Consider the following 24,489-nt stretch of genomic DNA (forward strand, 5'->3'; position numbering starts at 1 on the left):
CCTCATCCAAAACAATCCTCCTCCCCTCACATCTTTTGTGCATTTGACTAAAGCACCAAAATACACTTTGAACATAAGTAACAGGACTACTTTGCTAGCAGCTGAAGTGCCCGTTCCAACCCTATTAACTTGATCCAAGATGGTACTTCAAAATGACATAGGTTGGAAATGACAGGTAGAATCCAGTATTTTATTTCCCAGGAAGAGGAATTAATCTGAGTCCTGTATACCTAGTTTAGCACAAAGTCTGCTAAAGAGGTTATTCCTATCCTGGATTAGCTTCACTAAGCCAGCTTAAGAGCTGATCTAAAATACTAGTTTAACAAAATTGCCCATTTCCAAATCCTGATTCCACCACTTACTAGTCATGTGGCCTTGGACAGATGATTTAAACTTTCTGTTCCTCGGTTTCCTCGCGTGTGAAAAGGAGCTAATAAGAGAGCTTGCCTCATAGGGTTGATATAAGGAATAGCTGAATATGTGTGTGCATGCACACATGCATAAATACACATACACATACATTCAAGTGTTTAAAAGAATGCCGATATTGACCCCCGTCCTTCCAGTCTTTACTCAGATGTTGCCTCCTCAGTAAGACCTACCCTAACCAATTTTAATGCTTCAATCTTCCTTACTTTTGCACCCCCATTTTATTTATTTTAAAACTAGATGTGACATAGCTTTTCCCACAAGATCAATGCTCCTGTTTTCAGTATTCAATTTGGAACATGCCTTAAAGGAATGAGGCAATTCATTGGCTAGTCTCTTCCTGCAGCAACCAGCTCACAAAGAATTCCATTCCTTCACCAGACAGCGTTAAGAAACGTGGGACCCAGAAGACAGCTCACAGTGGGCGCATCGCAGGCGTCTGTGGTTCCTTGGACGACACATCTCTTTTGTGAACAACGGAACACTCTCCTCAATGAACAGCGAGATGGAAAAAACATCTCCTTCGGCACAGGAGAAGGCCCAAAATGGTTACAGACCCAACTGATAACGTTTCCTTGGAGAAGGAGCAGAAACTGGCCAGGACAAATTTTAGCTTTATTTATTTTAGCTTTTACAATGAGAAACTACTTAAGTGTCACTTGTGTAACTAAAGAATAATATTTAAAAGGCTAGATCTCAAGGACACAGTGTTATCCAAAGTCCTACTGTGAAATTTGTGACATAGAAAGAAGTCTGATATTTCCCAGTAAACAGTCTAATAAAAGTGAGTTACAGCATATATAAGGAAAATATAAAGATTAGTCAAATATAGTATCAAGTCCCTGTAATTCTTAATGGTATTCATGTAAACTGTTTAAGATTTGTTTGCAAACATTCATTTATTCATTCTAACTGTTCGCTATGCATCTGACCTGTTTTTTTCTATCCAATATCAAAATATAAGTACACAAAAACCCAAAATTGTACATTGTTAGGCCAAATATCTACAGATGACTAAAGGAAAAGCAAACATTTTATTGTTCCACAAGCATACTGACACGCAGTTAAAGTGAAACAGACAAAAAATTTTAAGGGTGCCTGAGAGTTATTTATGGTTGAACAGAATTTTCTGCTATCCTAATTCCAATGTTCATTTCATATCATATAAGATCCACATGAAGTGAACACACGTAGCTGAAAGAATGATTTTCTACATAACTCATCTCTAGCTCCGACTCAATACCAAACATTCTTCAAATTTTTCTATGTTACCTTTCTATTACCTCTTCTAAACGATGGGTTCAAATCAATCTATTTCAAAAGTAAAGATTCTCTTTTCCATTTTATATAATTGAGATCATTAAAAACATAAGAAAGCTTTCTTATAATTTTTCTAGAGACTTATTAAAATACAATGTTTCATAAGTAAAACAAATTATGGTGATTTGTAAACTGCATTGCTTCTTTTTGCCACAATACATGAGGTGAGCCAAACTGGGAAATTACATATATTTTTCTAGAAAAATCATTTGTACCCTCTCAAATAACCAGGAGAACAGCAACAAACACCAAACAAAAAAACAAAACAAAAATCTGTACTGTGGTTGCTAACTTGAACCATGCCAATGAACATTCAAAAGATTAATCAAAGGCTTGACAGTTGTTAACAGTTCAACATGGTTCCCATAATTATCCAATTAAACATATAATGCAAATAGTAGAAGTCTTATGGGTTCCATAGAGCATGAATATCAGGCTGCTTCAGAAAACTATTAACTGTAATGTACTGTCTGCTGAGTCAGAAGAAAGCGAAAGGAGAGCTAGTACATTTATAGAGGAAGGCAGGCAGAAGAAAAATAGAGTGGAGAGACACGTAACTCAACCACTCTTTATGTGGTCACATAAACACAACAGACAGTGGTAAAATCCAGAAAACAAAATTTAAGTAACAATTATTGTAAAACCAAAAGAATGCAAAGCAATGACTTTACCCTATAATTCCTACTGGCTGCACGATACCCACAGCATACTTCAACCACACTTTTCTAGCTCGCTGCTAAGTTAGAAACATGGATGTAATTATAGTTGTTGGCTTTTGACTCTGTCTATAAACCATGCAGAGATAAACCGCTATTAGTGAACATAGCAACTCCATATAATTGTGTTTTGACATTATAGGTAAAAACAGTGAGAAGGCAAACTAACCACAGCAATTATAAACAGCACGCTCAAGGGCACATTAGGTCACTGATGACCTTGACTGCATTGTAGTAATCCCTAAGCTGCGTTTTTACACGTTCAAACGCACATCCGCGCACATGGGCAGACACTTCACACCTGTCTTTTCTAGGGAAATGAATTTAGTGAACATAAAAAATACGAAATTACATATTCATAAATACCCAAAGGAATGTAAAATATGTACGGTATGGGTCAAATATCTGTACTTTTAAAAAAATCTTACGGTATTTTAAAAAGGCAACATTTCGTGTTGTGTTTTTTCTAAAAATATTCTATTTTGCAGCTGTATCTACTCAGGGGAAAAGAATTGAAGAAACCTGATTCAGTATCAAAACTTCTGCTACCATATAAGTCGTGTTTAGGGTGCAGTATTTGGAGGGTAATTTTTAAATGCTTGAATCATCTACTTACACTGATAACATTTCCGCAATAATTATTCAACTATTTACCTCATTTTATTGGGTACAGACAGAACTATTACATCAATTTCTTTTTATAATAGTCTTCCGCTCTCCCATCAAAGTGGTACCAAAGGGCATCCAGAGGGCAATAAATATTCAAAACTTATTATTTAAGCATGATACTCTGGAATAAAATGCAGTAGTGTGTTCAACTTTTTCTCTAAAGTACAAAATGGTTTGCACAATCAGCAACAATATAAATGTGAAAATCACAATAATGTTCTATTATATCTGGTGGTCTACTTTGCAGAAGTCCAACTTATAAGAGAGGTGATTTTTTTAGGAGATTATCATAAAAATGGTAATGTAAAAACATGATCTTTAGACTATGTTAATGTCACTAAAATAATCTCATCTATTTACATATTTCTTAAAAGTGTACATAGATTTTCTTTTATGCACTCTTCTTGTTTGGTCTTCTTAATAAGCTGATCAGGAATGCAAGCGTATTTGCTCTTTTTACAGATCTGGAAACAGCTTCCTCAAGCTGGCTCACCTGCCCAGAATCACAGGACTAATGAGGAGCCAGGCAGCCAGGTGAGCTCCTTGTGCAGGGCTCCAGAACCTGAACACCTGGGTTCGAATCCCTGCTCCTCCTCTTACTCTGCTGTACAAACTTGGGTCCTGACGAAATCTCTCTCTGCCTATTTTTATTTCTAACAAAAAGATGGCAATGACGACGATCGTGATGGCTTCTACATCAAGGAGTTGGGAGGATTAAATGAAATACGCTATGGAAAGCACACAAGAGTGCCTGGCATATAGTGAGTGCTTAATAAATATTAGATGTTGTGACTGTTGTTATTATTACTTCCATCTTAATGCTGGCTGAGACATTTTGACATGGTTAAAAGATTAAATAACCACAGAAATATCAAATCCAGAGATTAAAGTCTGGCACACACTCTAAAAGAAAACTAACTGACACGCCAGACATCATTGTCATTCTTGACTAGGGGGTCTTGGGGAATGAGTTCCATTGGCTGTTCTTAAAGGTTTTCTAACAAAATGCTCATTTATTTATGTCATCTCACTGGACTCACTGGACACAAGTTTAATGAACTTAGGTTAAACTGAGAAAAAAACTATACAAATTAAATCTGTGGTAAAATGGCAACAGCGCACTAGTGTCTGAACCCACTTTATCTTGGGGATCAAAGTCCCCCTGTCTTAACTGCCACATTCCAGCCTGGACAGAATAGTTTCTGTGTAACTAACTGGCAACTCGAGCATCTTGACTGGATGTTCACAGTTAAGGGCTTTAACATAATGTCTTCGAGGACAATGGACTCCTCATTCAGGGCAGGAGCAACCCTGATATTGTTCAGGGCTGCACAAACTCAAGTTCACTCAGCCAGAGCCTTCACCGTTCTTTTTATAAAGCATCTAATGAAAGGAAACGGAAGGAAGGGGCAAATATATAAAATCAATATGTTTAAATGTTTTGTGCCAACATCAAGGAACACCAGAGAAAGTTCCATCGCTTGTTGCTCACTGAGGGACAAAGCAGCAGTGTCTGTGGGACAAACCAATGCACAGCGAGGCAGGTAGAAAGAAGAAATGTTTGCAGCAGACAGGAAAAAAACAAACACATAATTATTTCCTCCTCTAGGTACGACCACACTGAGATTTCATGACAGCTCTTTAACTCTACTTCACAGGAATACGTTATTATAAAATGCAACTGAAATCCCTTGAAAATGAAGAAAAGACCCTTTTTAAAAAGAAAAGAAAAGAAATTGTTTCACTTGGAAAAGACTGAAGAACAGGCTCTTACATGGAGAGGGAACAGCAGTGAGACTGGGAATATGAGATGGGAAGGAGGCAGTCATAGGTTCAAATCTTAGCTATGTCAGTTGCTAGCTGCCTGACTAGGAATTTATTCAACATATTTAACCTCAATTTCCTCACCTATTAAATGATGACAATAATGCCTACTTCTTTTGGTATCTATAATGATTACATTAAATAATTCAGGTGGCATATGGGACATTCTCAACATGCTGTATTTTTATTACTGCTACTATTTACTACCAACTATTACTACCCTGATAATAATAATAGTAATAAGTAGTAATAATAAGAGGGATCCCTGTTTTTCTGAAGAGAAAGGGGAGTCATTTCTGGATCCTTCCATCACATTATCTTTGTAAGCTTCACTGTCTTATCTACAAAGGAAATCAACCCATTGAACCAAAAAGTGAATGAAAGATACAGGAATAGGGGTGGGGGTGTTTCTATCCTACAAACCATAGGATGATTTACAAATCTCCTAAATTTTGATCTAAATAATCCACAAAGCAACTACCCAAAATTCAAAAACAGTTTTGACTCTGTTTAGAAAAATTCAACAAAAATTATTATGGAAATCAAAATATACGTCCTCTGTTGATATAGCTATTTTCTTAGAAAACTCTCATCACAGGAAGAACCCAGAGTACACTTACTCAGGTGTAAGCCAATGTCAATAAACCCAAGAAAAATACACCAACTTTTCTAACAAGAAGAATAGAAGAGGAAAAAATATTCTAAGACTTGTAAGGAAAACCATTAATTTAGCATGGTGTGAGTGAAATAGGGAGGTCTTTATCAGAAACCAATCATAAAGACGATCACGCCTGAAGATTTGGATTACTATGTATAGCTCTTGACTTGCTTAATCCTCTGTTTTAGGCTGTTTTATTTTCCCTATGTATGCTTTGTGGTCTACACAATAAACATCCAATTTCAGGGTCTCACACAAAAGCACAACAGAAAAGGAGGAAACAACAAATGAGAAAGACCGCTTAGTTTTAGGAGAAAAGATTAGTTTGGAAATCACTATAACTTTACTTTCTATATCAGAATTAATAGAGCAAAATTGAAAGAAACAACTTACAAATCAAAGATAACTTTTTAAAACGTGTGAATAATTAAAATGAGTTCATCTTTTTAAGACGCAGAGATTACCCCTCACTATCTAAAATTTTCTTCTGCTCTGTCTACGTAATGTGGATAGAGTAACTTCGCCATCTAGAATGAAGGTTAAGACAGAGCTCCAGAGACAAACTACATGGGTTTAAATTCGGGCTCTGTCACTCAACTAGCTGGACCGCAGAGTTCTCATTCGTGAAAGGACAGTGAAGCATCTGCTTCATATGGTTACTGAGGACTAAATAAGTCACACAGATAAAACTCTTCAAACAATACCTAATACATAGGAAGCGCTCACTGAATGTTAGCAGGACAATTATATACCAAAAAGCATTGTGGGAAATCACCACAGCCTAGAAAATCCTACCCACCTTTACTCAAATTATCTATTGAGCATCAGGTCACCAAGCAAGGCCTTTTCCAAGTCATTAACTCATTTAGCCCTACAAAAAGCTCTTAAGATTGGTATTATCTCCATTTTACACAGAAGAAATAGAGCCTCAGGGACTTTTAAAACACTTGCTGAAAGTCATACAGCTAAAAACAGAGTCTCAGACTCAGTCCTCCTGATTTCAACTTTACAGCACTGCTTTTATGGCTCCTTCCCGCAAGCTGTAACTCCCTGTGCTCCTGGTCACTTCCTCCAGGGATAGGCTCGCATCAGACTGACATGTTAACTGCAAAACCTGCAACACATGTGCGGATGTCTGAGGCGTTGGAGAAGTTATTGGGTGTACCCCCAAGGCCACATCCTATTCTTCTGTTCCGTGATTTGCAGTCATCATCACCAAGCCCAACATGTACTCACTACTCCTGCAAGCTTCGCCACAGTTCTTGATTTTCTCACTTCTGAATGGTATGGTGCTAATGCCGCTCAGAGCCCAGGGTGACAGCTCCAGTTAGGAGCAAGGCCAGAGTTCAGAAAGGCATCCTCACCCTGTTCCAATTGCCTGCAAGAAAAGCTACACGCTACAAGATGTCACAGAGCATGCTTGTTATTATCATATATACCCTTCAAAAATATTTTCTGTCATACAGATGAAAAAATTATACTTGTTTATCAGAATAATCCATCCTCCCGGTCTCACTATTTTCTCAGAAATTGTCACAAGTTTCCATAAGTCATTTCCTTCAGGTGATGTTTATATAATCACTACCATTGCTCTTTTCACAAAGTACTTATTATGCACCTAACGGCAATGCTTTCTTAGTTAAGAAAAAAGAGCAAAAAAATCAGATAATTCTTTAAGTTGTCTTTCCCTAATGGAAAGTTAGTAAAACGTCTGTCTTCCCTGTATTGTAATCCCAGAACCTGGCACAGTGCCTGATACATAGTAGGAACTCAGTGAATATTGTTGAATGACTAAGCAACTTGTTTGCAGATGGACGAATGGCTTTAAAATGCCATCATAAAATGGCAAATGGAGACAGACTTCTTTCTAAATTTCAGTGATCATAATTTTGCTATATCCACACATTCGACTATACAATCAACACTGTATGTCCCTTAGGAGGAATAAAGGAAAGAGAATTATAAATAAAGACAAAATCTGATCACTGCCCTCTAAGAACTTCCATTCACTCGTTACTTGGCCGAGGGGGTGGGAGAAGCACAGAGGAACTGAGAATGCCACACACTGGGTTCAATCCTATCTTCAGGAGTTAAGCCTGGGAACCTTTAATGTTTGAAAGCGACTTTAAACGGGCTATAACACAGCACTAGCCAAAGGAGTACCACAGTTTTCATTTTATATTTTTTCTCTAGTTATCCATAAGGAAACACTCTACTTTTGAATAGGTATCATTTACAGAGAGAAAAATATATTAGACTTCAATATATAAAGCTATTTTATTTTTGGGTGTGTCACTGTATCAGTTTATCACTTTTAGTGACAAAAGTATAAATTTGCATCAGATCAGATATTTCAGCATCACAATAAAAGCCCTCATCACGCTGAAACAAGTCTTTTTTCTACTGAGTTGGGGAGCCACACCTGAATTTTAAAATGATAATAATAATAATAGTGATGTAAACTGGACACAAATTGAATTCAGCCAACTTCAGAATATTTTTTAAATAAAATATTTGTTGTAGAATATTCTACTTTTCAGATGTTTTACTGCCTATAGATTTATTTTCTCGATTCTAAAAGATCTAAAGCAAATTATTACATACATGACAAACATATTCACATGTTCCACTGAAGATTATAATTATAAACAATAAAAATATTAGAATTAATAAAAAGATACTATCTAAAATATTTTTAAACAATGGATATAGGATTACACTGAAATCTAAGAGCTAAGCTATATACAAGAATAATTTAGATATGAGAATTCAATATTACTACCCACACTAAAAAACAAAGAAAGAGATTAATCAGTCAAAGCCATTTAGTATTGAGTATTTTAGCATCTGGGTTAAAGTTTCTTACTAGGTTTTTCTTTCATTACCAAATTTTTTAAACAAAACACCAAATTTGCCACAAAAAAATAACAAAATATATAATTCCAAGGACAGTATATATCATTGTCAAATAGAGTTCATTTCTGTAAGAGGTAGATTCTTGGTTATCTGTTTCATTTTGTTTTGTTTTTGTTACGTAACCCCTGAGAAAACTCTGCTTCAGACTCACCTCCTCTCTGTGACCTTTCCATTACAGTCCCACAGGGTCTGCTCCCAGAGAACTCAGCAGATCCAACTATATATAGTAGTCGGTGAGACTATTAGTTACTTGTATACTTGCCCACTATCTTTGGCATTTTTCTTTCCCATAAACGCTGCAAGTGACCATTATCCTCCCTTTTCTACCTGTAAATTATTTGGGAGAGGCCATCTATATTTTCACTATTTTTTTCCTAATTCCTTAAAATACTGCAAGTGCTCAGTTCAGAGCTCCTACTCAATAAATGCATTTCTCAACCATTTTCTACCTTTATCCCAAGTGTTATGTATTTTTCTTGAAAGATATATTTTAGTAAATTCATATATGTCTACTTCCTTGATTATATGATGTATGTGGAATCATATTAATCAAAATAAAAAGAACTAATATACCATATATATGTATACACACACACAAACACGCACTTAGGAAAAACCTAATGACTGAAAAAAATGAATAATAAGATAAAGATTATTACCCAATGACTACTGAGGGAAAGGTGCCAACACCAAAATTGTTTAGGCACTTAAAATGTATTGTCGGGGCCCGGCTGGTGGCGTAGTGGTTGGGTTTGCGTGCTCTGCTTTAGTGGCCCAGGGTTCGTGGATTTGGATCCTGGGTGCAGACCTACATGCCACTCATCAAGCCATGCTGTGCCAGTGTCCCGCATACAACATAGAGGAAGACTGGCACGGATGTTACCTCAGGGACAATCTTCTTCAAGCAAAAAGAGGAAGATTGGCAACAGATGTTAGCTCAGGACCAACCTTCCTCACCAACAAAATAATAATAATAATAATAAGGTATCTAAAAATATATAGATATACATATATAGTCAATGAAATGATTTTTTAAAATTATGTAACATTTTTAATGAATAAAACAAAATAGTCAAAACTATTAAAATTATTCTTCAGAGAATAATCTTACACAAAATACTGAGATAGTTCTTCCAAACTTTTTGTAGAACTGTAACTCACTGTTATTGGAGACATAAAGGAAGAAAAACATATATCACCATTCAAGCCCATGAAAAGGTTTGGGATTTTTAGTCTTGGTTTCCTGCATAAATACCACTGTCTCAAGTATTCCCTGCTAGGCAACAGTTATGGGTATGTTCCCTTTTGTTTCTGATTATGTTTATGTCTGGGATTTCCTTATAACCCAAATGAAAAGCCTTATGAAAAATGGATAGCAGTAAAATATTCTAGATTCTAAGAAGACATTTGAACAGGAATCCAGCATGTTTTTATGCTTCCAGGAAAGGCTATTTCCTTAAGTCCCCTACAAATACTGAAATGAGCATTATGATTTGCTATGGTTCTATACTGTTCACTTCTTTGAGGATCAATTTTGAGACATTACATAGCCACTATAATATTTTAATTTTTGCTATATTAATATGTTTTCTTCCCACTTTTGGCACAGCATTGTCCCTAACTGAATGTTCTAACCCACAAAAAGGGAAATCAAGTCTTCCAGAATCCTCAGCACAGGTGGTGAGTATTCACTCATTGAACAAATAAGTACTCAGGACCTAATATGTGCAGGTACATACTAGTTGCTGATTATACATCACAGCAATAATTGCAAACATCTTATTGAGTACCTACAGTGTGGTAGGCATGGCGGTAAGCAGCTCACAAGCATTTTCTCATTTTACCCTCACAACTGCCAAATAAAGTAGGTACCCGCTCCACAGCTCAGAAAACCTCAAATCTTAGAAGATATAATTTGCCAAATCACAGTGAACAGCAGTAAAACAAACATTTAAACCAGCAGCTTAATTCCAGAATATGCTCTATTACTAACATGAAAACTATACTTCATACGGTTTTATTCTACTCGTTCTTGAAATTTAAAGTACATATGAGGTGGGGGTGACATTTCTCATACAGTGGCCAATCACCAGCGGAGATACAAAAGAAAATAAAGTAAGTCTCAATAAAAAGCAGATTTTCCCAGTTTGAGGAGCTTTCCTTGTATTACTTCAGTAACAGTCATCTGATTTGCCCCTAACGTTCTATATTCAGTTTAAATAATTTATATTCATTCATTCAACAAAGACATATTATCTATTTCATAGTCTGCTCCCATAACATTTCCATTGATTTTGGTGTCATGCACTTGCATTATTCCATCTTTTATTCATCTATTTTTCCATCTACAATTGTGCCTTTAAAACATGCTTTTAAGCTTTCCCCATAAACTATCAAACTAGAAATTAGCTACTCAAAGTAGCTGATATTAAACATTTCCTTTTTTGTTTGAAGCTTTAGTGCATAGTTGGGTATCTTAGGTGTTAGCTTAGTTCTCCATGTGAGCCGCCACCACAGTATGACAAGTGACAGACAGATGGCGTGGTTCCTGGGCTGCAATGGTCTTAACCACTAGACCACCAGGGCTGGCTCTAAACTTTTTCTAATACTGCTAATATTTCTGCTTTAATTTATTAAACTCTGCTGTATTCAGGGGTGCCTTGATATACATAAGCACATTACATGACACTCATAAAACATAATTTACAGATAAATCTTTCATGTTATAAAAGAATTCTTACCTTAGCAAAAGGATTCATTCAAAGTTTCCTTTTGAAATTGAATTCCCCTTGTGATTTTAATATGTTTTGGCTTCTAAAAATTAAACTAAGAAAAAATTCTTAGAAACATCTCTTAAATAAAAGAAAGTATATGGACGTTTGTTTTAAACTTGTAAAAAAGCAATTTTTTTAAACTAAGATGAGAGATACACACCACACAAACGAAAACGGAGATGTAGTTAACTATCAAGCTATCTGAAAATTGCAGACATCCAGGAAACAGAACTTAAACCAATTCCTGACAACCACCTCCCACCTTTTCTTCCAATATCTAACTTTCAAAGATTTTCCTTATAACCAATCTCAAACATGACCTTTAATGTTACTGGAAATGTGGCAGTACATTCTTAATGGATCCTTCCTGTTTTCCAGCCACTACAAATCTATATTTGACCATAACTTAAATAGTATTTTCCTTCCACTGAAAAAGAGAAAGGCAGTCATTTTCATGAAGACCATGGCTGCAGGCTGACTTCACTAGAATATATCCTATGAAAAGGTATAAAGGAAAAAACTAGAGTCTGGAATCAACTGATTTCAATAAATTACAAATGATCGTACAAGACTTTTAATCACGATTTTCCTCTACGTTCCTTAAAAAAAGACTGCTGCTATGTTCACAAAATAACACTTTTCATTATTTATGCTTATTTATGCCCGTGTAGCAGTGAAATTAAAACAACAAACCGAAGTGGCTTTGGGCCTCTCCTAGACTCAGTACCCACAGCTGTAAAGTGAGAAGGGCTCCAGGGATTCCCCAGCTCTAAAATTCTAGGAGTTAAAGACCTCTTTCTTTAAAAAGCAAGCTTTTTATCTAGATTGAACCAAATGATTTGACTATTGGACTTTGAATTGAGCAACATGAAAGTGTTACTCAAGAGTCAAGTTACACATTTTCTATTTCTCTTTAATAAATAAAATGCATTAAAAGCCCAAATTTAACAAAAGTACGCTAAACTTTATTAAACATTGCTTAATATCAAGGGGATCCTCCCTCTGCCAAGGTAACCAGAAGCCAAATTCCTAAGATGCCAAAGCTAAGAAGGACAGTGGAACTCCTCTAGCCAGTTCCCTCACTTGACAGGTAAAGAAACTGAGTCACTGAGAGACCTAAAATCTCCCAGGTGCTTGCAAGCAGGAGGGCTTCCAATTTTCTTCTCTTCATCTTCAGAATGCTGCTTCAAACACGGTGGCACGGGGTGAACTCTACATCAGTAGACAAAGGACTAGAAGGTAATTCCATTACCAGATCACTAAATAATTTAGAGCCTAATTTTTCTTCTTTTTTTAATGCAAAGACCTTATGTTCAGAAACTTACAGTTCAAAGTACATTAAGTAAAATCATGTCCATATGCAGATATGTCTTCTCCCATATGCATCTTAAGAAAACAACAAACAAAAAAATAATTTATCATCAGCCCCTAGAACACAAAAACTGAAATTAAAAGAAAGAATGGAGTAAATCTAAATTGTATATTTTCATTCCTTCTAAAAGGATTAAATAACAGAATTCTAAATGGTTTGTTTGTACTTTCCATGCAATATGTAGATTAACCATGAAATTCTGTTTGGGACACTTTGACATCTGTTTTCAGTGCATTACAATGAAATCTGGGGACTTGATACATACATTTGCTGTAATAAAACTGTCACTAATCAGTGTTTTCCAAAATATTGCCCATAACTATTACTATTCAGTAGTCTCATTTGCATGATCTAATATTGTTGCTACATCATGTTTTTCCCTGACAATGTGTTAGCTGGTCCCAGGCACATGGTCTAAAATGGCTGCAAACCACTCGATAATCTCAGCATTTCCATAGTACTCTGTACATACGCACGCAATCTGTCCTAGAATTAAACTAATGCTTCATCCTTCACGAAATATTTTCCCTGTAACTGGAACACCCAAGGTTGAATTCCCAGCCCCGGGTGTAAAAAACTCAACAACAATAAAAGAGCCCACATTGAGGAGGAAATTACGCCTCATGGGGCTTCTACAACAGAAGATGTAAACATAACCCTAACCCAGAAGTCCCTTCAACAAATCTGTAACAACGCTGTTTGAACAGTGAATGCAGGGTCCATCATTAACTTAAACCATTTCTGTGAAACACAGAACAAGACTGGACCAGACTTTAAAATCGAGTCTACTTCATTTTCTCTAGGATTAATAAAACAGCTGTATCAATGGCAGGTACCAAGAAAGACCAGCTCACAAGGTGTTAACACAACCTCCTGGTATTTGATTGAACAAATGTTTCCATTTTATATTGCATATATCTGGTGTGTCAAGCACAAAATTTGGATCTCAGGGGGAAAGTAATTCTGAGAGCCCAAACATGGTATTCAAAAAACACAACTTAGGAAAAACAATTTGTCTACCTATGCTGATTGGAAATGAATTCCATATTTTATCAGTACTTGGAATCACATTCATATTGCTTAACAGTCCAATATAATTTCATTTTGTCCTCCTATGAACTCATCTTAAAACTGAAATATGTTTCTCTATACACATGTTTTATATTATACAAATGTTGGATACAAAAAGTAGATTAATTGTAGGCCCTAATGCTGTGTTTGTTAGTACTAAGAAGTCATTCCAAATGTTCCAAAAGGGATTAATGTAGTATAACAAGTCTATTTAATTATTCTAAGACCAGTGATCCTCATATTACTATAAGCAGCTTTTCCCTTATTTGGAGACCGTAAATAGAACAGATATTGTTACATGATAACTATAAGTCTTATCCAAAAATATTAATGCTTTACCATCCGGAAATTTAAAGAAATATGTTAGCCTCATCTCCACAAGGCTATGAAAGGCAAGCAATATTTAAGAACCACGTATGCATTTCCATTTTAAGCCAACATCAACTTTAAATCATAAGTGCAAACAAAGCTTTTTCAAAAGTATTAGAAAGACAAAATACGGAATCCTTCTGCCAACAGCAATCCAGTTTACACACATAAAAAAAATTTTGGATACACTCTGTTTCATGTACTAAAATGCACGCGTCTCGATTTTGTGTGTCCCACAAACAGAATAGCAACTAAATACCAGGTACGTTCTCGAAAAGGCATGACACAGATTATTAAAAAATTACATGCCAGAATCTAAACAAGCTAATCAATGTTCTGATTCTGCTTTCTGCACACCCTAGTTACCCTTTAACTGATGAACAAACAGTGAGATAACTTTTCCTATTAACTCCTGGCCAGAACCCCTAGGTATTATTATAAAATGCTTCATATAAGAATATGATTCTTTTTGTCCTGCACTAACGTAACATATGATTTAAGGTGTTTCCTTAGTAGAGATTATGGAAATGGGCTAATCTATCCATTTTCCAAAGCTGCTGTGCAAAGTGAGCGAGGGAAGCAACCCACTGGTCATGGACAACAAGCACCACAACCAGATGCCCAAGATCTGGCCACAACAGAGGCATCATGACCACACAGATCCGACCAATCAGAGCCACTAAAGTCAAACACTAAGTCCAAATCTAGTTTGGGAAGAAGTAAATGTTTTAACCACTTTGCATTTGGCTTCCAGTTGTTCTTAGTAAAAGTGAAATCACTTTCAGAAATATTAACTTTTTTCCTCTAGAGATTATTTCATTAATTTTCTTAACACCATAAAAAGGACGAATGGGAAAGACTGAGTTAAAGGAGAAGAGTTCAATGGCAATAAAGTCAAAACAATTCATGTAACTAATTAAACATTTTGAGTTTTGACCCAACTAGGGGCCATTTTTAAATAAGACACTTTCAGCCCTAGAGTCTAAAAACTAGCAGCTTGCTCTCCTTCAAGAACGATCCAGTCTAGCCACATCATCAGCGCTTCTGTCCAACCAAATCTAAAACATAAGTGTAGTTCTCTCAAATGCTGGCAATTTATTTTTTTTGTAAATAAAAATCGTATGCTTTTACTGGAGTCCAATGAATTACAAGTACTTGCTAGGATACCCTTTATTCAACACAAAAGCTGAGTTATTTACTCGGAGAGCCACTAATAAAATTATTTTACTCCTTCCTCTCAAATACTCCTAGATTGATCAAGAAATCAATTCTCTGGTAAATATGATATAAAGGATTACTAAAACTGTACAGTAACTCTAATTTAAATAGATTTTAAAACTATATACAACTAGCTAACTTCATGTGCCTGCATTTAGAGGTTTTACTAACAAATATCTATACACATTACTGTGATCAGGACCTTCATTTCTCTTTGGAACGTCTTATCACCTGAGATACATAAAAACTCATTGAGGACCTCTTGCTTCAACACCCAAAGACATCTTCTTTTCACTGTTGGGTAGTTTCTCTGAAAGTCTACATTATGCTCTATTTCTTCATACAGAGTAATAATGGATACTATTAACATCATGGCTTTTACTTACATGAATTATTTCATGTAATCCTAAAATAGCCCTGTGAAGTAGGCATTTTAATTCCCATTTTTACAAAGCACATGGAGCTTAAGTGACTTAGCCAAGGTCACAAAGCTAATAAAGGGCAGAACCAAGACTAGAATGCAAAACGTCAGATTCAGGCACTTACTTTCCACGCTCTACAAAAACTAAAAAGGCAAGAGGAAGGGAGACCTGCTCAACTCCGAAAGCGATTCAAAATTCAAAGGATGGCAGAATACGTTAAATAGCATGTTATTGACTCCTCAATCTGTGAATGAACTATCCTTCTTAAATAACTCCTAGAAGATCTACCTCTCTCTTTTTTTCCTCTAACTTCACTTCTCTTCAACTCTCTGCAACACACATATACACCAGCACCCACCAATTACCCATGGTCCAGAAACTTAACGTCTTTAACACAATAGCTGAGGTATGTTTTAAATTCTTTCAATGGAGGAACTGAGGCAGACTTCTGGAAGTAGTTGTAGATATTTTTTCAATCGTCAGGGGCTGGTTGCTGCACTTGTTCCACAGTCCCACTGCACGTGACCCATTAGCCCACCAACCACATCCAAACCTGACTCTATGTTGACTCTACCACTGAGGGCGCCAGTGAGTGAGAGGAAGGGCAAGAGAGAGGTTTCCTAGTCTAGACTGATTTTCATAAAAGAGGAGAGAGAAACTGAGGCTGCTGACTAAAATCAGATTCAGTGCATTTCATTGATCCTTTTTCCTCAGACCCCTACGATGCTGGATTATCAACATAATTAATACTGAAAAGCATTTAATTCCTTGATCTTATGAACATTCCTGGGAAAAAAATAGTTTAAGACAACAACCACAAAAAAAAAAAAAAAAGGAAAACCCTCTCACCTGCCATTTCAGATACTTTCAAAATCAGAATAGAAAAATCTCGTGCTTTTTTCCAGGTTCTAGTGCCTGTACCACATTGTCTCTCATCTGTCAGTGTATCCACACACATGTATAAACAGTACGTGGCATGCAAGTAAGGAAATGCACATTCTAACTTAAACTTCCTTTTTTCCTCTAATAATTTAAAAATAAAATGTAACAGCTTGGATTTCAAATATTTAATCTGGCAAATATAGGAAAAATCATGAACTACAATGTCATAGTTGGCAAAGAAAAATTTGGTAGGATAAAAATAGCTGTGTTTTAACATTTTAGAAGGCATTTCCAATATTTTAAAAATAAAATTATTTCACTGCTTCAGAAGAGAAGAACAGAGGTAAAATTTTCTATTTTTGCATATTAGGGCTTCATAAAGAATGGAAAAAATAATTTTTATATTCAGTAAAATAAATATTTAATTTCACATGCCGGCAAAAGTCCCCACAGAAGTAAAAACTTCAAATTTACTAATGGTTCACTACTATGTCATGAAATTTAGCTACTTAAGTCACAAAGAATAGGCTCCCCCTAAAACTGTAAGTTATAAGATGGAATATATAAAGTTACCACATTACTCTCATTTTTAAAAAATTTTGTTTTTATTCTACATGTTTACTATACAGCTTTTTCCAGTACTGGACAAGGATTTATAGGGTGAAGTTTAAAAGGCAGTCATTTTAGGACTTACACATTGGTAACCAAAAGCATAACTAAATTTACCACTTCTACCCTATATAATGACAATAAAATATTTTTTATTGTAACAGCTGAAAATGTTGAAAAGTAATTATTAAGGAAATCATAAACATAAAAAGCTGAAAACTCAACCTCAGAAGAGGAGGGAAAAGGAAATTGTGACATTCATCATCATAAAACACGGAAACCGAAAATCTAAGCAAAAGAAATGCAAAGCCCTCCAAATACCAGAATTCTATCCCCCACGTCCTGTAACCAGGAGGGCTGCAAATTTGTCCCCATCACTGTCAGCAAACAAAAGAAAGTCACTTCTACAGCCAGACCATGTCAAACAGAAGACATAGCTACTGCAGAGGGACGCCTTGAATCCACTGGGGTGTAAAGTCAGGGCTGGGGCTTTTTGTCAGCTATTACCATAAAAGAATAAGAGGAAACAGTGACATTACTACACAATAGAAAGGTCAAACAGCTTGCAGCCATTTCATGACCCAGACAAGTCAAGGTCAAAGGATTCAGGTAGCAACTTAGCCAGGGCATAAGTTACAGCACAAATGAATTGTTTTAACACATCAGCTTTGGTCAATTAAACCTAACAAGGCAAGTTGCATCACGTAGCAGGGTTCCTGACACCAAGGCCAGAAGCTGAGACCGACCTCATAAAACAAGGCTTTTAACATAGCATAGCAAATTTAAGGTAATCCATCCAGAAACTGCAGATGTCAGAATAATAAAATACAAGTTGTCCTAAGCAGGAACATTTTTCACACTTTAGAATTCACTAATAGAGGGGTATAGACTTCATATTGACATACTCCTGTTATTAATATAAACATAAATGTAATCCCTACTCACATGAATTACAGAATACATCCTATTTCAAAGAGCTTTCTTAACATCTGTGTTCATGATTCTATTTTTGTCCTAAGTTCTACCATTCCCTGTTAATAGCAAGACACATCTCCAGGTATTTTTTTTTCAATGTGAGTTTTGAAAAATCAAGTTTAAAAAAGTATCTTCAGCTTCATTCAGCATCAGAATATATATTAGTGTCACAATATTAACTGATCTTGTTAAATGCTTTTGTGTAGTTTTCTGGGAGACTGCCTGTATTTTAGCATTCAACTGAATACTATTTACTAAATTTTCTATTTTGAGAAATGGAGTTGAAGCTAACCAGAATTTTAAAACTGCATATATTTAAAGAAGTTTTTTTCAAATGCAATGCTTTTCTTTTTTGCACTTGTTTAAACAAATCCCATTTTCAACTGATTTGTGCCTCATCCATCGCTTACTACATGCTCTGAACCGCCTTAAAATAAGATTCTGAAAATATACAACCTCCAGGCAACTCTCCGCTAGTAAAATTACTTCATCCGTCACCCCATATTTTCAATTATATAGTCCTTATTCAGAGTTCTTTAATTTGTCTGTGATTCATCAGTGCTGTCCCGTTTAAACTACCATCATAAACAGAGAGAACATGTGTATCTAAGTGTCTTCTTATAAACAATGTATTTATGCACAAGAATAGTTTGCATTCCCATCTCAGAACATTGCTTAATGAAATTTTGGAATTTTTTTTTTTGGTATGCGTGGCCTTCAATTCAGCCTCAAGGTCTTTCCACCACACTGGTTAATTGGTAGCCATTTCTTCTAATTTTCTGAATAATATAACAACCAAAAAGCCCAACCATTCAAGTCCCATTAGCCTCACATCGTGTAACATTCAGTCTAATACAAACTAAGCCCGCAGACTCGCTCCTCACTACACGCACTTAGTTTTCACAAGTTCTCTGCAGTTTGGTGATTTATTCTCGATGCCAAATCCTAACAACTGAATTCAGTTAAATTAACCACATCACATAATTAGAGTTCAAGGACCCAAGAATGCACTTTAAAAAGAGACGACATACCATGTTGCCACAGAAAAGTGAGCATGATTAAGAGGAAGCTCCCCTCTTGCTATGCTTGGCGCTGAGGCATGGTGCTGTAATAACTCCAGTTTCCGATCGCATAACCACTAGTCCTTGAGATTTCTAAAATTATTCCTCCTCCACAAGGATGGAGGAAAAAAAAGTTGGAAAACTTTGCTTTGAACATTATGTTGGCTAATCATTTGCTCTGCCATAGCACAGACACACTGAAAATCTTGCAGGTTCTCCCTTCCTCGACTTCAAACCAGAAAATGCTATTCTGTCACAAAAACTGAAGAGAAACTTCCACCCAAAAGCTAGTGTCAGAGCCAGGGATCACCCCGGCCTTTGCCCACAATTTTCAGATATTTAATAATTCCCTATTTTAATGAGTGTTTCATATGCTATTTCCACTCTCTGCCAACCTTAAGCTTCAAACAAAGCAATAATTATTCCTTTGATTATAAAGTCAGTTATCATATAAGCCACTGAGATGACAGAAAGGAAGACTGACTTATTTTGACTTTTAAGAATTCCAGAGAGTTCTGATTCAGTCTCCCATTGGGTCCCTCCCTCTTCAGGTGCTGAAATTCCAACTGGTTGGCAGAAACAGCAAGAGCAAGAATGTCATAAAACAGTTTTTTTAAGCTCAGGGTCTAGGTTTTTAGTTCAATCGAGTATAATGAATGTTTATGAGAAAAACTTTGGTAAGCCAGATATCTTGGATTGTTGCTTCCAATCACAGCGCCAAATTTAAAAGGAAAAAGTTAATGGAGGATTTAAACTTGGATTTCCTTTTGGCAGTTTCCTCCTAAATTCCAAATTTATGGAAAAACAAGTAAGTAAATTAAAAATCCTACCAAATCTATATTCCATCTATGAGTGGATATACTTCCTATGTACCAATTTAGAAAACAGGGGCGCTAGGTGGCCTCCGCAGAGGCTCCTGCCCAGCTCGAGGTCTCCAGGTCCACATTCTGTGTCTATCAGAGAGCCACCCTCTGGGAGCCCCAACCATTACCTCCTGCCACTACAACTCACACTTCCCCCAAATTACCATTATTCCTGAACAATGAACATTATTTCGGTTCTTTTACATATAGAGTTATCTGACCATACAGGAGGCATAGCGCAATAAATTTGCAAATCCAAACACATAATCTGGATGAGTATTTTTTCTTACAAAATGTGTGATGCTGTGTATATGGGGGGAGGGCATAAGGTGGAGAGAGATGCCTAATGTTCTCAGCAGGATATTTTACCAACCTTTGCTGCCTCCAGAAAGTGGGTCACGATATATTTCTCTAAATATTTGAAAATCATAATTGATGTAACAAACAAGCTTCTTTCTCTCTCTCTCTCCTTCGCCTTTGAAAAGTGAGATCATATTAACAGCGATGCAAGAGCTTGGTTTGCCATATCAGAACACAGATGCCAAGCTTTCCCAGCTGGCAACTGGGGCCTCAGAGTTTAACTCTTGAATTGTCTGGCAAAGCTATCATGTAGCAGGGACATCATGGCATAGAGGGCGAACTTCTGGCCCCTTAGACTGTGTTTTCCTCTTATCAGTCAGAAAATTGCAAAGTATCTTATCTTACAATATATGTTCCCACAAAGGTCTCATTAAGCCTAGGAGCAAGACATGCCAATAAGAGCCCTTCTTTATCTGGTGAATTGTGTGTGAGCCAGAATGCAAAAAAAATGTGCACTAGAGTTCATGAGTTCAGTCAAGGACAGGATGCTGGATGGGAAAACTTAACAGTGTTCCCCTAAATCAAACATGCATGCAAACTTCATGCTCTCTGAGCATTTCACAATGCCAGTACACCAAATCATCCTACAGAGCGGCCTCATTTCAACAAATTATGAAAGCTTAGCTTTCCCCATAATGAGAAATCTCTGCAAATGAAGTGAAATTTATTAAAATGTTAAAATACGCTGTCAACTTGCAAACAATTATCTACTTAAGCTTTTCATAAAGAAATAATTGTTACCCAAAAGGCTTCTAAAAGTCAGTAACTGAAGGAGGAAAATAATTCTTAGTATTTGCTTCCTCACTAATGATATGTGACAACCAGGAAGGATTCTATTTCAAAAACAATAATAATGATTACAACTTCCCCCATAAACAAGTCACACATTTCACAACTTCGAAATGTGCTTTAAGTATCCGAACATTTAACAATAAAACAACAAAAGTGGCCATCTGACAATGGATCATAATTTTAAGGGTTCCATAGGCTAAAGGAAGTTCTTCTTTCATGAGAGCCACGAGGCTCCTGGCCTCTCTTTAGCACTCCAAAACATGTTTAATAAGAGTACAAAGTACAGTCCAAAAATCGGTTAGGCTGACTTAAACTCTAATCTGTTAAATTCATGACAACAGTCACTATCTCTTGAGATCTTTAAACTTCTTAGTGTGTTGCGACCTCCTTCTCTTTAAAACCCATCCCTGCCTCCAAGAAAGCTCAGTCCCCCTAGCCCACCCCACTTCTCCTTTTTTCCCCCTCAGACAGGACACAGCGTGGCAACTCAAGGCCTCCCACAGGCCAGACCTCCTTCCGCGCAGCCCTTTGGGTAGAACTGCTAATCTTTCTTATTAATTAACAAGATAATCGTGGTTAACTGGAAAGCAGTATTAATGCTACCTATCTAGGAAACTTCAACCAAAATTATTTTCGCCTTTTGCTTGGTTTTCCTGGTGTGCAGCCCTGTGCACTGAGAATCTGGCAACGCTTTGATTGCAGCATTGAGAAATTCAGGAACGACTGATTTCTCTCAGACCTTAACACATAGGTTTCCTCTTTAAGGTTTTCTCATTTTTTTTAGCATTGACACTGTTACACATCACTAACTAGAAAGAAAAGTAAGCTCCTCTCAACATGTTACTATAAAATTTGGAAGTGTGGAAATTCAGGGATCTAAAAACTGCATCAGAAACAAGCAGTGATGTAACTGAAAGCAACAGTCAGAATGAATGCATTATAGTACATCACTATAATCGGCTGGCCCTCCACATCCTTCCCATAGCACGCCCCACATCCTAGAGTACATTTACGTCCCAGGAAGGTGTGCTGTGCAAGGCTCGCCTGGTTTCTGTTTTGTTTTGTTTTGCTTTGCTTTGCTTTCATGAACGTAATAACAAAGGCAATATGGGGAATAGGTACCACCTGCCCAAGAATCATTGGACATCTTTAATATCTTTGGGAAAATGGAGGGCACTTTAGAGCTATTTTTTCCTTTAATCTGTCACAGTCTTTAAAAAAGAAAAAAAAAAACCTAAAAAAAAAAGGAAGGGTTTTATATTAGCTAAGGTTTGCTGCAGCAAACAAGCAAGCAGCTTTCATTCAGGGATTGTCAAAAACTTTCCAGTGTGCCCACTGCAATGCGGATGCCAACCAACGAATCAAAGGCATTCAGCAACTAGACAAAGAGGGTCTGATGCCAACCTCGGTGCCACTGGCAACCATTATTGGCATCAAGCACAGTGTCTGCCTTTTTTTTCCCCCTCGCCTGGCACTTCACAAACAAAATGGCGGTTCTTGTAGCAACGAAACAGCCGAAGCGCAGCCCTCCGAATCAATAACATCAAATGATTTTATGGATTTAAACGCAGTTGCTCCCAAATGATGTGTATATTTTAGGGAAAGTGGGGGGCGTTATATAATTTTATAAGCGACTATATTGAACACGACCCCTTACTAATATAGAGAAATAGAAAAATGGACTAAATTGCGGTCAACCGGGCTATATGCATAGAAGAAGCTGAATAACAAAGAGATTCAGCTTTACAGAAAATACTGCCTTGCGGCCATGTGATGCAAAAGTCTAATGAACTATATATCAAAAATGATTTCAAAATGCATAAATTTTTCCCCAAACCATATCAGATGCAGATGTAGCACTATAGCTTGTGTCAAAGCTCTAGTAACTCTTTCCACATTTCAAAAAAGATGAAGCTGCTGGGCATGAAGAAAAAAAAAAAAAAGTGTGGGTTGAACCAAAAGAGAAAGAGGGAAAAAGAAAAGCAGAGGAAGTTGGTCAACAATGGAACTTTATTACATGTTGGTCCTTATTTCATCCTCCAGAAGAGTTGCAGTTTGTGATCTTGTATAAATAACCAAGAGGACTATTGACATTTCTAGATCTGGAAATTGTCAATATATTGTAACATCACTCTACACTGCAATGCGGATGCCAACTAACAAATCACAGGCATCCTGAGCTAAACAAAGAGGGTCTGGTGCCAATCCTGGTGCCAGTGGCAACCATCTTTGGCATTCTCTCTGTTCTTTCTCATGTTTTCCTCCCAGTCATTTAGAAGTGGGGAGAGAGAGGGAAAAAGGGGGGAAAGGTAATTTTGTTGCTCATTCTGTGGCAAACATTGCATTTTTCTTTTCTTTCTTTCATGTTTTTCTCTATACTTTTGTACCTGATTTCTAAAACTGACAAGTGGGTTTTCGTGTACTTAGAGGAGAAATAAAAAGTCATGATGGGAGATATGCAGCCCTCTGACTGACTACAGACTTATCTTTTAAAAATGCCATCTTTAATCAATTGCACTGCAAAACAACATAATTAACCCACATTTGACCAAAAAGAAAAAAAAGATAAAAATTTTGAAAAAGGGAAAACACAAAAGCATCCTGATGTGACTTTTTCAAAGAAAGAGCCAACAGACGTTAAGAAGAGATGATCACTGGCAGGTAGCAGAGGATACAAATTAGATGCACAGGGTAAAATCATGAAAGGTGTTTACTACAGAGACTCGAAACAACCACAAAAATCAACGTTTGATCTGAAAACATCGCCTACAAAGAGTTGCTTAAAACTTTATGCTTATCGTGACCAATGGTGCAATGCAGAATGCATTTATGCATTTTTCTTTCTTCAATTTATCTTCATAAATCCAAAGGATATGTTCTTTATTGTCAGTTCATCAACCAAGAGTTGGCTGCCTGCCCCAGGAGTGAGTGTACACCCGTGCACACCTCAAGGACTGGCCTTCAAGCAAGTTACAATGTGAGCAGCAGTGGGGTGGTTGCAAATCTTCCCTCCCTACACTAAAAACTTACATGACCCACTTTCTAAAACTTTACCCCGAGCCTTGACTTTCACAACATAGTGACGACACATTTACAGTCAATCCGACACATATATACAGCCCACCTTAAAATGTCATCTCCTAGACAGCTGTCAATCAAATTAAGTGTCATGTGTTAATGAGCTTTTAT

At 36.6% G+C, this 24,489-nt stretch overlaps 1 protein-coding gene across 28 annotated transcripts in view; it reads right to left on the minus strand.

Moving 5' to 3' along the window:
* The window catches only part of NFIB (nuclear factor I B), a 417,340-nt gene that overhangs the window by 184,993 nt on the left and 207,858 nt on the right, over nt 1-24,489 (minus strand). The window contains exon 1 of one of the 28 annotated variants that reach the window (XM_070590241.1): nt 19,256-19,365. The exons of 26 other annotated variants lie outside the window; for them this stretch is intronic. In XM_070590241.1, coding sequence (XP_070446342.1) covers nt 19,256-19,280 — 25 coding nt within the window. In that variant the 5' untranslated portion in view covers nt 19,281-19,365. Of the gene's footprint in view, nt 1-19,255; nt 19,366-24,489 lie in introns of those variants that run through there. One more of the 28 variants, XM_070590240.1, reaches the window with a different exon arrangement.

This window comes from Equus przewalskii, chromosome 22, assembly GCF_037783145.1.
Source record: "Equus przewalskii isolate Varuska chromosome 22, EquPr2, whole genome shotgun sequence".
Classification (NCBI taxonomy): Eukaryota; Metazoa; Chordata; class Mammalia; order Perissodactyla; family Equidae; genus Equus; species Equus przewalskii.